Genomic DNA, 14,894 nt, shown 5'->3' with positions numbered 1-14,894 from the left:
CACAAATTCCTCCCATCCATTGGGCATGCTCCTTTGCAAGGTGATTTTGCTGCTCTTCCCAGCCAGTGGTGGAACCTGTTCCTCCACTCCCTTGAATCTGGGCTGATTGTGGCTTCTTTGACCCACAGAATGTAGTGGAAATGATGCTGCACAAGTTCCAGAGCTTAGCTTTAGGAGGCCTTCAAGCTTGTTTTCACCCTCTAAGAACACTACCCCAACGCTGCCAGGTAATACAGAAGCCATAATAGCTTCCTGGAGAACTGAGATGCCCCAGCTGCCAGACATGTGACCAAAGCCATTTTGGACCTAGACCAGTTGAGCCTCCAGCTGAATGCAGCCACATGAGTGATCCCAGGTGAGAACCACCCACAGAATCATGAGAAATAATAAATCATTATTTTAAGCCACTAAATTTTATGTGGCTTGTTTTGCAACAACAGTTAACACAACTATACTCTGGTGTGATAACAGGTAGGTAAATAATTTGGGTGAAAAAGAACTTAAAAGTACTTGGATAGGATCTTTTTATTTAAATAAATACTTTTTTAAAAAATTTAATTCTCACCTGAGGACATGCTTAGAGAGAGGGAGAGAGAGAAACACTGATGTGAGAAACATCCGTACACTCACCAACTGGGGATTGAACCCACAACCCAGGTATGTGCCCTGACTTGGAATTGAACCTACCACCTTTGGGTGCACAGGATGATGCTCCAACCGAGCCACCCGAGCTAGGCTAAATACTACTAATAGGCACTATGTTTTAGGCATTGTGCTAAGCACTCTGTATATGCTGTCTCATTTTATTTTCAAAACAACCCTACTAAGTAGAAATTATTATCCTTATTTTGCCAAAGGTCACACAATGATTAACCATTTGAACTTGTTTCAATCCCAGGTATACCTGACTCTAAAAATTGTTCTAACCATTATCTTACCTTCTCATAAAAAAGGAAAAAAGAAAAAGTCTCTAAAAATTAATAGATCCAATAAAAGGCACAAAAATAAACATATATTGGGATTTTAATTAGTAAATCTGGCTGCAAATGAAGAAATATGCACAACTTTTATTATTAATACACAAAGATGACACAGTGGTCATGCTTTTATGCATCTCTTTTAAATACACAGCATGATATATAAAATGTGAAGTAAGTGCCCTGGCCGGGTGGATCAGTTGGTTTGAGCATCGCCCCGTACACCAAAAGGTCGTGGGTTCAAATCCCAGCCAGGGCACACACCTAGGTTATTGGTTCAATCCCCAGTCATGGCATATACGGGAGGCAACCAACCAATGTTTCTCTCCCTCCCTCTTTCTCTCAAAAAAAAAAAAAAAAAAAATCAATGAAAGGGTGAGGATTAAAATGTGAAATAAAAAAATGAAAAAGACATTCATGGACTTAACACAAACACAAAACACTGAGCAGGGCTAAAGCTGATGTGTGCTGAGCTCTTGGCCCAGAAGTCAGTGGCAGCTCCAATTTCTGTTCCTGCAGAATAATCAAAACTAAAACTGCTTCTCTAAGGAAAACTTTAAATGCAGGCTTTTAACTAAATCTGACAGAACTACTCTAATTTTTTTCCTAAGGTGAGGCTTTGCTAGGCAAAAAAATAACAGTAGACTTGGTACTGCAGGGGGACAGAACTCAGCCAGACAGGTAGAACAGAGTTAAACTAAGAAAGCTAGTTTTTCTGGTATGCCCTTACAAACCAGATTCAAAGGCTACTTGAGCCTGAATCAATAGCAAATATCTTCAATTGATATAATTCTTTATGCCTATAGTTGTGAAAATGGAGAGAGAAAATCCTAAAAGGTTACAAGATGAGGTCATTATTCTATCAATGTAATGTTCTTTCTTTGTAAAATGCAATAATGAACTCTAACCCTCCCAAAGATTTCAGTTTCTTTCCATTAAAAATTATAGACATATTTCCACAATTTCAGTTTTCAAATCTGGGGTAGAATTTTAAAATTTTGTATTCTGTAATAGGCAGAACAATGGCCCCTAAAAATGTCCACATCCTAGCCCCCAGAACCTATACATACGTTGCCTTACATAGCAAAAGGGTTTTTGCAGATATAATTAAATCAAGGACCATGACATAGCGAAATTATACTGGATTATGTGGGTGAGCCCAATTCCTTGTAAAAGGAAGGTGAGAAATTAGAGAAGTGATGTGGAGTCATGAAACAAGAAATGCAGGAGGTCTCTAAAAGCTGGAAGAGACAAGAAAACAGGCTCTTCCCTAGAGCCTCCAGAAGAAACATAGCCCCACCAACACCTTGATTTTAGCCCCAAGAGATCCAATTTGGATGTCAGACCTCCAGAGGAATTGTACTGTGGCCAAAGAAGGAAAGATACACTCCAATTCCAAAATCCCCAGATCATTTCATAAACTATAAAAATGACAATGAGACACCAGAGCCACTCCACACACGTGTAGTCAGGAGTGCTTACCTGTGTAGACCAGAGAATTCAATATCATCTACCATCCCCAGTCATGACACCCCAGGGTAAATCATGCTACTTCTGATTCCTCCTCTCAAATTTTCTACCCCAAAGGAGCTTCCTATAACTCAGACCCCAAATACAGTCCCAATTATGCTGTATATTAGGACCACATAAATCCAAGGCATTACACTGTGATTGTTACATTAAATATATACTTCTAAAATTCGTTACCATAGTTTTAATAGCAAAACTATATTAAGAATTAACCAATAATGGGCTTCTTTCCATTTTTAATTATTTAGCTCCATTCACAGAAATTTGGAAAAGGAGTGAAAATCAAATAGGGTTTCTTCTATTGAAATGAAGCACTAACAAATTAGAATACATTTTTTTTAATGTTTAAACCCAATTCACATACAAAGTATATATTAATGTATAGCATGCACACACACTTTGGAATAAAAAGGAAAAAGCGGGAATTTGCCCATAATCAAAACTTTATTGAAAAACTGACACCAAAATAGGAGATCACTGTTGTATACTTACAAAATTAAATGTAATCACATTATCCTGGTAGATTAACTAGAATTATTGAACTGATAAGGCTTTCTGTGATATAACACAAATTCAGGAGGCTGTGTGGGTCATTAGTGCTGCTTTCTTCTAAATGAACACCCTGCAATAGAATTACAAAAGCCTATTGGTAGAGTTTTAACAGCAAAAAGTACTTAAGTAAAAAATTTGCATTTTTAAGAATATTATATTAATATTCATGCATAGGTTATTTATCCTTTTATACCAGAAATTTGCTATCATAAATCATTTATATTTGAATTTGCTCTGATGTGACTATAGCTGTCACTCCTGTTGCTCAAATGCTATAATGGAGTCTACTTAGGACCATGAGCCTGAACTCATCAGTTAAAACTTTAATATTGGCAGGATATAAAGGTTTTGGAAATCTTGCAAGTATCTTAATTTCATACATATATCTTACCAGGTCATATCAAACAGATCTTGAATTTGTTATCAATCCACTTTTAACTCTTCCAGCGAGAACAACATAGAATTCACAGGTCCCCAAAATATCACAAGCAAGTTTCAAATATCGTATGGAATTCTAAATCCACAAGTCATACTATAGAAAACTAGATACATAATTATTTTTTTCCTTACTGCACAAAAGTGAAAGAGGAATTAAAATTATATTTTTATATTAACCATTAAGTAGTTATTCAGACATATCAAATCTCTAGCATTTAAATTTATATATTATATTACTCGGCTAGCAATGATAAAAACTGTCTTAAGTCTCATGTATCATATACATATGAAACAAAATATTTACAAGGAAATGTTTAACTCCTATGTTTTTAAAAAAATCCATGTCCTATGTAGTTATTCTTTTGCTCCATTCTGATTTATGTTTAATATTTCAAATTAGGCAAACTAAGTGATTAAATACAACAGAATTAGGTGTTTCAAACTAAGAAAAATAATATTCAAAGGAGTTCTTTGCAAGGTCAAATTGGACAGGGGACTCTTTACTGAAAGAGTACACAGTGAAAAGACAAAATTATTTTGGTAATCATGAATTTAAGATTTCTTTGAAACTGGATTTTAGTAAAGATAGAGACATTTACAATCATCAAATCTCATCACTGGGTTAGAAAATGCCAAATGATATACCTTCCGTGAGTCTAGCCTTTCCTCCTGTCGGCTGGCACAACACTGTTGAACAACCTACACAAAGAACCACCGTCTGAGCATGGCTGAAAACTGTGGTGATCTTGTAGCAACCTAAAAAAAGGGCACTGTTAAAAGTGAAAGGCAGAAGAAAACACAGCACTTGTTCAACATATTTCTAGTAAAGACCTTGTAAAAGATTAAGTACTTTAGTGTTATTGCAATATTGCAAGCCACATATGTAACAAACTTTTCTAGTACCAACAAAATGGTTAAATATTATCGTTTCAACATGTAACCAATACGGGGGGGGGGGGGGGGGAGAGGGGTTCTACACCTTCAAAATCTGGTGTATATTTTACACTTATGAAATATTTACATTTTTACTAGCCACATTTCAAGTGTTCAGTAGCCACTCATACAGCTAATGGCCACCATACTGGGCAGCACATGATGCAATGAAAAGAATCAACATACTTTCCATCGCATCATGAAAAAGAAAACTCATCATCTTATTAGCTTAAAGACGTAGGAAATCAAATGTCACATTCCCTTTCCAGTCCCATCTTCACCCCCTCCCCCCCCAAAAATGTTTCTACCGTGGTCTGAATACGTTTCTTATGAAAATATCCAATTCTGTAATCCCACTTCTACTCAACAGAGGGTCCTAATGTATCAAATATACACAGCACACTAGCAATTCCTTCAGCAATTTTCATCGGGAAAGGAATTAAATTTGAAATTTTACCTGGACATTTTACATCCATGAAATAAGAATTTGGACTTTGAACTAGCCGTTTCTTTTTATGTTTTTTCTTTTCCTCTTCCAAGGACGGATGTAGTAGATCTCTAGCCAACTGAGTACAAAAGCATAGTATTACTACTGGAATTAAACCACAACACCGGCAGATTCAGCCATACGTGAAATACACATGCTGAAATAACCCGTCATACTCAGCAGAGGCAATACTTCAGTGCTATTTTTTAAAGCTTATTAACTTTCATCAGGACTTTTCATAGTGCTTTTGTTCTCCTGACGATCAGGAAACATATGGTACGGTTCGCCCCGTTCCTCTTAACTGAGTAACAGTCTCCAGTAAAAACGAACTGCGGTGCTAAGATCGCGCCCCCGACCCCGGACCGCCGAGAGGGAAATCGCTGAGGTGGATCGGGGTTCAACATCTGATCTGACAGGAGCTCTGAGCGCCTGAGGCGTGCCTGTCCCTCATGGAGTTACTGTGTAAGGCAACTGCGGAGTCAGTTTTAAAAAGGCAAATGGCAGAAAATCGCTTTCCGAGAGAAGGCAGATGGGGCGAGAACCACGAAGTTCAATGAGAGTCAAAAGGATTCCAAAGATCACGGCCTCGCGGGCGCCCACCAAAAAGCCAGAGCGGGGAGCTGTCCCCTCCTTGGCCACCGACTCCAGTTCGCAGCCCAGGGCGGCCCAGAACCTCCCCCACTCCCCGCCCTGGCTCGGCCGGACGAGCCTCGCCGCCCAGGCAAATCCAAACAAGTACGCCACGCGCAAAGAAGCCGCGCGATCCCGGCCGCGTCGCGCACGGAGCCCCGCGGGCCCGCGGAGCCGTCGGGCGTACCCGCCCCCGGCCCCTCGACGCTCTGAGAAGCCCTAAACGGAAAGTAAACAACTCACAGGCATGTTGATCCTCTCGCAAGCCTAGCGCGTCAGGATCTCTGAGGCGACACCCTCGGCGAGCAACACGCGATCTGGCAGGCAGCATCAACTTCCGGGATAGAGGAGGCTGGGAGGGGCGGGGCGGAGCGGCGGGCGCGGGCTGTCCGCTCTAGGCGCTCCTCTCGGTGGTGGGGGGTACGGCTCCGGCGGGGTCCCGCGGGGAGGGGGTTTGAGGGTCCTGCCAATCCGAGGTCCCAGACTCGGCGAACCTCACGGGCTCCGGGGCTGGGCCGTCGGGCTCCGCTCCGGACCAGCGATGGCCCAGGCCGGACTGAGGAGGTGTGTGCCCGCCGGGAAGCCGCCTCGGGCGTCGGCCGCGGGCAGGGGAGTGCGCGCGGCCTCGCGGAACCCCGGGGGCCGCGCCTCACGGCCAGGCCGCCGAGCCCCGTCCGCTCTCGGTTCGCTCGGCCGCCGCCCTCAGCTCTTCTGTGTATTAGAAACAGTCTCGTTAATTAAAACTATTAACGTGTGCCAGCGAGATTATGAGAGAGGCTCCTGTACGCCGCATCCAGCTGCCAAGACACCGGTTAAGTTCTTCGCGCCTCGGGTTTGCTTCGCCCTGAGCAAGTCTTCGGGAAGCTCGGGGTCGCCGCCATGCTTCACCCGGGGCTCCTTCCCGGCCCCGGAGGGGAGCGGGCTCTGCAGAGGGCAGCTCGGCCCGAAAGGCGGCCTGTCACGGCTGTGCAGCGGCCTCGCGGAGGACGAGCTGAGGGCCGAGCGAGAGGGAATGGGACTGAAGCGAGGAGACCAGAAGGTGGTCCTCGGGAGACGCTCGCAATCGCCGGTTTTTCTACATCGCAAACATAATAAACGTATAACACGTGTTTTGAAAAATGCAGAAAAAAACAAAACTAAAGTCACCGTGCGGAGATAAACATTTTTAACATTTTGACCTATGTCCTGTCAGACTTTTTTTTTTTAAATTCACTTACATAGAGATTTGCTTGGGGTTTTGTTTAACATAACTGGCATCTTGTGCATATTCCTTTTGAGACTTGTTCCTCCCTCCACTTACGTAATAATGAAGATCGTCCCATGTTACGACATGTTTTCCTAATTACGATTTTTAATGGGCACATCCTCCTTTCATCCGTGCGCTCAGTATGAATTAGGTTTGGGTTCTTAAATATTTAATACTTTAAATATTGATAAATATTTTCAGACGGATAAGTACATAGACTAATACAACTGTGTAGGCAGAATAACGGCCCAGAAAGACTCCGGTGCCCTAATTCCCAGGACCTGTAGTTACATGGCGAGGGGAGCTAAGGTTACTAATCGGCTGGCTTTAAACCAGGAGAATTAGGCTGGGTTCTCGGGGTAGGCCCAATTAATCACAAGGGTCCTTAAAAGTGGAAGAGGAAGACAGAAAAAGAAAATAAAAGGAAAAGATGTGGTGATGAAGAAGGATCTGAGAGATGCTGTGTTGCTGGCTTTGAAGTTGGAAGAAGGGGGCCCTGAGCCAAGGAATGTGAGCGGCCCCCAGAAGCGGGAAAAGGCAAGGAAATGTACTCTCCCCTCCAGCCTCCAGAAGGGACACGTTCCGGAGCCGGGACTTCAGCTTTGACGGTGAGACCTGGGTCAGACTGAACTACAGAACTGTAAGATAACAAATGTGTGTTGTTTTGAGCCACTAACTTTATGGTAATTTGTTACAGCAACAATAGAAAACTAATACAGTAATGAAGACCCATGTACCCCCCACCTAACTCTGTCAAATCTTAATAGTCAATACTCCCAACCCCCAACTTTTCACTGTTAAAATAATGGTGTAGTAAACATTCTTGTAGCTAAGTCTTTGTGCACATCCTTGATTATTTCCTTAGGATAAATTTCTAGAGGAGGGATTGCTGGGGTAAAAGTTAGGCACATTTTAAGGTTTGTAATATAAACTACCAAATTACCCCTCCAGGAAAGTCAAAACAATTTACATTCCAGATGCAAATGTTTGAAAATGCCCCCTTTTTGGCATCCCTGGCAATATTGGATATTATGTTTTTCCTATCTCAGTCAATCCAGAACAACTATACGGTATTTTGTCATATTTCACTGTTGTATTAATTTAATATTTTCCATATGCTTATTGCTCACTAGCACTTTTCTGTTGGGTTGACCATCTATTTCTTTCTTATGTGTTCTTCTGTATTAAAGATACTAACCAAATATTTTCCCAATTTGTTTTCTATTAATTTTATCCTTTTTTTGTGTGATTTAAAAATCATACAGTAAGTTTTAATTGTATATATATACACACAAAAAATACTGTATACTACAGGTATAACTCATTTTATTGCATCTTGCTTTATTGCACATCACAGGTGTCGAATGCTTTACAAATGGAAGACAAGACCCTCCACCAGTAAAAGGATTAGGTCTCTCTTTATTGCAATACTCACTTTGTTACAGTGGTCTGGAACCAAGCACGCAATATCTCTGAGGTATGCCTGTATATTTTAAACCTATTGGTTTTTCCTTTTTTAGACAGGCCTTGGCCACCTTAGGATCGGCTAAAAATTTACCTATACTTCTAATTCTTTTGTTGTGATATCCTTTAACTTTTTTTTTTTTTTTAATATATCTTTATTGATTTCAGAGAGAGGAAAGGAGAGGGAGAGAGAGAGACAGAAACATCAATGATGAGAGAGTCATTGATCAGCTGCCTCCTGCATGCCCCCAACTGGGGATCGAGCCCGCAACCTGGGCATGTGCCCTGACCAGGAATCGAACCCCGATTGCCTGGATTCTAGGTCGACGCTCAACCGCTGAGCCATGCCCGGCCGGGCTATCCTTTAACTTTTTAATTAACCTGGAATTTCTTTTGGCACTTGATGTGTAGTAGATCTCAGAACAACTTCTAATGATCAGGCCTAGTTATTGCTTCAGTTCCTTAACCAATGCCCAATACAGTGTCAAAACCCTCCAACTTCTGAGAAACTGTGGTAGCATGAGAAATAAAACTCTCAAGGGCAAGAAAACCTGAACTCTATTTATAACTCTGCCTCTTCCTCCAGAGTTCAGTTTCTCCTAAAATGTCCCCTAGGTCCTTGCACTGATGGCAGATGAAGAGACATGCAGGCAGATGCAGGGACCCAGAGTCCCTTTGCCTTGGTAGCCTATTCTCAGGGATCCTGCAGGAGGAGCTCCCACCTGGCTTCCCAGAGAACCATAAAATGCCAGCTGGAGTTCTTTTCACTGCCTGAGAACTCTCCAGCTGTTCTCTCTGGCCAGATCTGAGAAGTGCTGCTGAACTCTCCCAGGCAGCACCTGGCTCCCTTCACCTCAGAAGTGTGCAGCTATCTCCTCCCCTTTCCCCCTTTACCAACTTCACACACTGGGAAAACTCACCGGTGTTTGAGGTAAACTGGGAACCCAACTCATGCTAAATTTCAAGCTGGCCAAGACTGGTTCTAAATAGGTCAGATCCCATTTTCCCTTGGGTTAGAGTTCCTCAGGCTTGTGCCTTTCTTTTCAGAAAGATGGTCAGAGGTTTAGTTAAGTTTTGTTTTTAAGAAAGTTGGGGTATGAGGTGGGGCCCTAAATAACTTTTCACACTCCTGCCTTTCTGAGTATTTTTTCTGAGAATTTCAGAGAAATCTGTGTCATTAGCAAACTATAACAAGGCTGCATTCTTTTTTTTCTTCCTTCTATTGTTCACCTGTTGGCAGGTTTCAAAGCACATGTGACTTAATCTCAACACATTTCTGAAATCAACATCTACTTCTGAAAGGCCACCTCTTCTGTACACACCAGTTCTTCAACAGGGTCACAGCCATTGTCCCAAAAGCTCCATTTTAGGGGTTCAAATCCATGTCATTCATGAAGATATTTAACACTCTCACGTAAACTCCCTTCTATAAGGGGTAAGAGTCTCAGATGCAGACTGTGCTGTTATTTTCTTTATTTTCCATACCAACTTTATTTCTGACTGAGGCTGAGCCCTTATTGGGCTGGTGCTATAGACTGAATGTTTGTGTGTCCCTCTCCCCCCTACCAAATTCATATGTTGAATCCTGACCCCCAATATGATGATATTGGGAAGTGAGGCATTTGGGAGGTAGAACCCCATGAATGGGATTAGAGCTCTTATAAATGAGGCCCCAGAGAGTTCCCTTCTGCCACATAAGGACAGGGAGAAGACAGCCATCTATTTACAAGGAGGTCAGCTCTCTCCAGACACCAAATCTGCTGACACCCTTAATCTTGGACTTCCCAGCCTCCAGAACTGTGAGAAATAAATGTCTATTGTTTAAGCTACCCAATCTGTGCCCAGGAATCTGACTCTGATGGGCTATAGCAGCTGGGTTCTCTTGCCCTCTGGTTTCTAGTTGGGTTAGGCCAATAGGAGGTATCTGTAGGAAATCACAGGGTAGGAGAAGAGCAGTATTGGAATTATTTATTCCCCTGGATTTATCCTTGATGGGCTATTTTCTCACAAGTGGCTGTGTTTCTCTGTCAGTAACAGTTGCTTCAGGTGTCCCTTCCCCACAAGCCTCATGGGATTCCAATCACCAATTCCTCTCCTTTTGGCCCTTCTGCCTGAGAGGTGGTGTCTCACAATTTTTTGTTGGTTTCTGCCAACCATGTCCCAACCTTGTAAATAGTCCCTACATGACTCTATCTTCAGTTGCCCATTTTGAATGGGCCATCTGTGATCTGCCAGAACCCAGACATGGAGATCCCCTGCCCAGATGGGCTCCTTTTTATTTTAGCCTTGAAGGCTTTTCAAACGGGGTCCATCTGCTCCTCGGTCATCAATCCAACCAAGTCACCCCAGGGATGTCCATTGTCCCTGCCTGTGGAACCCTTTAACATGTCATGGCTTGAGATGGATATGGGAATCTTAAGGGAGACTGTCTAGAGTCCTGAACATGCAGATATTTGCCATTTGTTGACCAGCAGCACTGGGAAAACCTAGAAACTTTTTGGAAATGCAGACCCACGGGCCCCACCCCAGACCTTTTGAGTCAGAATCTGCATTTTAACAAGATCCCCTGGTGATTCCTGTGCACATCCCAGTGTGAGAATACTGGCCTAGATACACCACACTGCCATTCTCTCTGGAGTCTTCCTGCCAACCCCTGTGGGGCTGTCGGGTAGCCAGAATCTAGATTCCTACCAGTCCGGGATAACAAATCAAGGCTGTTTTTCTCAATTGGAGCAGGGAAGCTCCCCGTTTCCCCTCTTCTCCAAGATATTTTGCTCATTACAGCAAATCTCATTCTCTCTAACTACACCTACGAATCCTTTAAATCAATGATACTCCAACTTGGTTGCACATTAGAACCAGTAAAGGAACATCCTACGTCAACTAAATTAGAGTATTTGGGGGTAGTACCCAGGTAGCAGTATCTTTTGAAACTCCCCAGGTGGTATCATGAGGAGCCAAGGTTGAGAACTACTGCTCTAAGTTCTCCTAAGGCCTCAAAATTTTCAAAAGCAAAGCCCAGAAAGAGATACAGGCTACTCCTGCTTAAAGGTAGAAATAGGAAAAATGCCGAGAAAAAGAAAACATTAATTAGTATCCAGACTCAGTAGTCAGGTGAGACCTTCCAGCACTGTCTTGCCTGCCTTGATGACCAGGCCTCTGCTGTCCTCATCTTGCCACCTATTGCTTCCTGCAAATCCTCTCACTATCTGCCTGAGTCTCCAGGGAAGAAAGTGAGCTACTTAGAGGCCAGGTGCTCGTTCAAACTTCATTGTCTTCCCATAGCTCATAGTGAAGATGTTTTATGAAGATGCTGAGGTAAGCAAAAATTGAAACAAATGTAACCTCTCCCTTTTCTGAACTCCTGCAGCACTTATTGCCTACATTAGTCATTGCTTAATAACCATTGCTGTCTTGTGTGGTCTTTCGTTTTATGTTCCTGTACTGTAATTTCATCTCCTTGTGTTTATGTGTCTATGTCTTCTCTTCCCTAGAAGTCCACAAGCTTCTTAAGGTCAGGATTTGGTCTCATCTTCCCTCATGCCTAGTACAGTGCATAATAGGCACAGGAATGTGTCCACTGAGTGCCACACGCAATGTAACTGACTTGGTGGTCATTCTTTGAGGATTAACTATTGCACCTGTAATTTATCTGGAACTCTTCTATTCCAGTTGTAACTTTACTAGATTCTTCATGATGCATGCCTTTGACCTTTCCTCTTCCTCAACCTGGTGTGATGAAAAGATCAAAAGACCACTTAATTCTGGCTAAGCCTTAGTTAACTTGTTTCTAAAATTGGGGAAATAATCCTAAATTATGTTAGGGTTGGTGAGATATTAAAGAGAGCTCTTCCCTTGGAAAGTGTGCACAGGCAAAATAAATGAAATCATTCTGGTTTACAATTAGATAAAGGCTGATTGAAAGGCTAATGACCCAAAGGGTTCAAAGTATTAAAAATGGTATTTTATTTATTCACATTAAAAAGCTTATTCAACTATTTATGAAATGTCTGCTATTTACAAAGCAGTAGGTCATATAAACTCTGTTTCCCAGGAGCACAGAGACTTTTTAACTCTAATAGCCACCTAACCTCGTTAAGTTGTTTCTCCATCTGTAAAATGAAAATATTTATACCTATTTCGTAAGGTTAAATAAATATAAAGTGAGATAATGCTTGTAAAGTGGATAGTATACTGTGAGTACTCAATAAATGCTCAGTTGTAATTGCAGGAGCTTGATGATATAGAAATCAGTTGGCTCTGGAAATCTTGGGCTGATGGTGATTTCCTTCATAATGACTTGTAAAATGCAATGTTTTTACAATAGTTCTGCCTTAAGGAAGATTGTGAATACATTCCATCTGCAGAAAATGTTTGCAGGAGTTTTACCTTTAATCAAAAGCTGAGAGATTGTTCTTTCAAAATCCAACAGATGGCACAAGGAGCCACTTGTGCAGGACAAGCACTGGCCAGCAGTGAGCTTTATCTTTCTGTTTCCAGAGGGCCTTTGTCCTGGAGATGTCTTCCTAGACCGTCTCACAATCACTCCATAAGTAGCTGTGCAGACCATGGTTATTATGGGTTTTCCTCAAGGAAAAAGAGGTGTGGCCTAGAAGGCAGTAGGGAAAGTGTAGTATTCCACAAATATTTTCCCCTAAATAGTCCACTCATCAGAAACTAGTTAACTATATTAAACTACTTAAATTCCAAATTGCCCTTACATGAAAGTAAATACCATTGGCTCAGATATATTTTTTCTAGAAACATTTAGTCCAAAAATCTAGTACAAGGTCTGCATTCATTATTAATAGTGCCAGCTTGGTAGTCATTGGGTAGCACAGACTGGAGCAGTGAAGCACTGGAAAATGGGCTGGGGGAGAGTTGTGTTGCTGATCTGTAGTGTTTGCAAATTTCCATAAATGTTGCCACCATGGCCAATGTCAAGTACTAAGATGAAGTCACTTTACACAGAATGGTGAAGAAATGAGCACAATCTCCTGTTTGGGTAATGCCAAAGTCTTATTTTAGGAATTTTAGGAATATTTCCATTATCATCAGAACTACTCATAAAATATCCATATTGACAATTTGGGGCTTCCTTTTCTCTTTCCTCAGATCAAAAAGCAGAAAGTGGAAATGAAAAATAAGAGAAAGAATGGACTACTAGACAAACCCAAGCCAGATGACCTTGAATAAAGAAGAGTTGACCTACTGGATCATTTTGCCCACCTGAGCATAACGTATAACAGAGTAAGAGCTCTATAAGACATTACTCTCTGACTTGTGAATAGAGAGGTTTCTATTAAATAAAGAATTTCAGGTTAGTAAGGAACAATCCAACTCTAATTGTTCCTTATGTCATGTCAAAATCTGCTTGTTGTTAACTTAAATTCACCTATTGAGGTTCTTGCCTAGAAAGGAAACAGAAAATACATTCATTTATTTCCCAAATGACAGCCCTAGAGCTAACTGAGGATGGCTTTACGTTTTCAGGACAAATATCACCAGCTCCTACAGTCTTTGCAGTTTCTCATCACCCTTTTCGTGTTTCTCTGGACGTGCGCCACATCCCTCTTAAAATAGGCCCAATGACTTAACACATTGTGGCTCAGAATAATGTGGAACCATTGCTTGTCTTATTCTCATCATATGTGTCAGTACAGCCCAATAGCACATAAGCTTTTTGGGCAGTGCAATGGCACCACACGATTGGTTTATGTAAACTTATAGCTGACTAGAATCCTTAGTTTTTAAACTGTTTTTGAACCTCATATCCCTTATGCTATAATTGCATTTTAAGGAGTCTAAGTCCAGTGAATATTTTAAAAACCATTGAATTATACCCTTCAAACCAGTGGGTTGAATGATATGTGAATTATATCCCAATAAATCTGTTAAAAAATATATAAGTGCAGGAAAGAAAGACAGATGTATCTTATTAAATACTAAATTTTGTATTTTATTAAATAACTACTAAAATTTGCCAGACATATCATCTCAAATAATCCTCTCAACAATCCTTTTGAGTTCTAGAGGAATTAAGAAACTTAAGCAAATGAAGGAGTAAGGATTTGAACCCAGATCTACTCTGGATGCCCAGGCTCATATCATGCTCATTCCACCACACCACACTGTCTCCCTGTCACCCTGCTGTGTGCTAGGCTTTGTAACTGGCACCCAATCGAAGTCAGTGGGCAGAAGTCTGCCAGACAGACAGAGCTGCAGTAATCCACACAGGTCCTCAGAGTAGCAACAGGTGACATAGTAATTTAGAGAGATTCAGGGTTAGAAAGGTCTGGAAGGTAGCAAAAGATAGATGTCCCATAAGTGGAGCAAATATGATTATGGGCAGTGGTGGAGTGGTGGGGAGATGTTGGGAAGAACAGTGTACGTGACCCAGATTGGCAGTGTGGGCCTGACAAGACCAAGGGGCAGGTAGCAAGCTCCCAGCTTGGTCTGCATTTCAGGTACGCTACTGGGGAAAATAGACATAAGCAAATTAGTGTCCTGATTTTGAAGAGACCAGGGTCCTGGTCAGGTGATGGAGGCAGGGGCAGAATACTGAGCAATCTAGGACTCAGGTCCTGCAGGAGGGAATCAGAACTGAGACTGTGTCAGGATGAAGGCAGAAGCCCAG

General features: G+C 41.9%; 1 protein-coding gene and 1 long non-coding RNA gene across 2 annotated transcripts; one reads left to right on the top strand and one right to left on the bottom strand.

Annotated features, from left to right (window-relative positions):
* Nucleotides 1-2,900: 2,900 nt before the first annotated feature.
* Nucleotides 2,901-5,587, bottom strand: LOC107533738 (small ribosomal subunit protein eS27-like). The gene is made up of 3 exons (XM_016208517.2): nucleotides 4,888-5,587; nucleotides 4,143-4,253; nucleotides 2,901-3,129 (listed from the first exon to the last, which is right to left on the bottom strand). Exons 1-3 carry the CDS (start codon nucleotides 4,904-4,906, stop codon nucleotides 3,101-3,103), a joined length of 159 nt encoding a protein of 52 aa, XP_016064003.2. The 5' UTR covers nucleotides 4,907-5,587; the 3' UTR covers nucleotides 2,901-3,100.
* Nucleotides 5,588-6,236: 649 nt separating this feature from the next.
* LOC107533739 (uncharacterized) lies at nucleotides 6,237-14,247 on the top strand. Its single transcript, XR_001602900.2, has 3 exons — nucleotides 6,237-7,401; nucleotides 8,151-8,270; nucleotides 13,373-14,247. It is a non-coding gene; the product is annotated as an uncharacterized LOC107533739 (long non-coding RNA).
* The last annotated feature ends 647 nt before the right edge of the window (nucleotides 14,248-14,894 follow it).

The sequence above is a fragment of the Miniopterus natalensis genome, chromosome 1 (genome assembly GCF_054644295.1).
Source record: "Miniopterus natalensis isolate mMinNat1 chromosome 1, mMinNat1.hap1, whole genome shotgun sequence".
Lineage (NCBI taxonomy): Eukaryota > Metazoa > Chordata > Mammalia > Chiroptera > Miniopteridae > Miniopterus > Miniopterus natalensis.
Note: the sequence above shows the minus strand (reverse complement) of the source record. Positions and strands in the feature narration are given on the sequence as shown.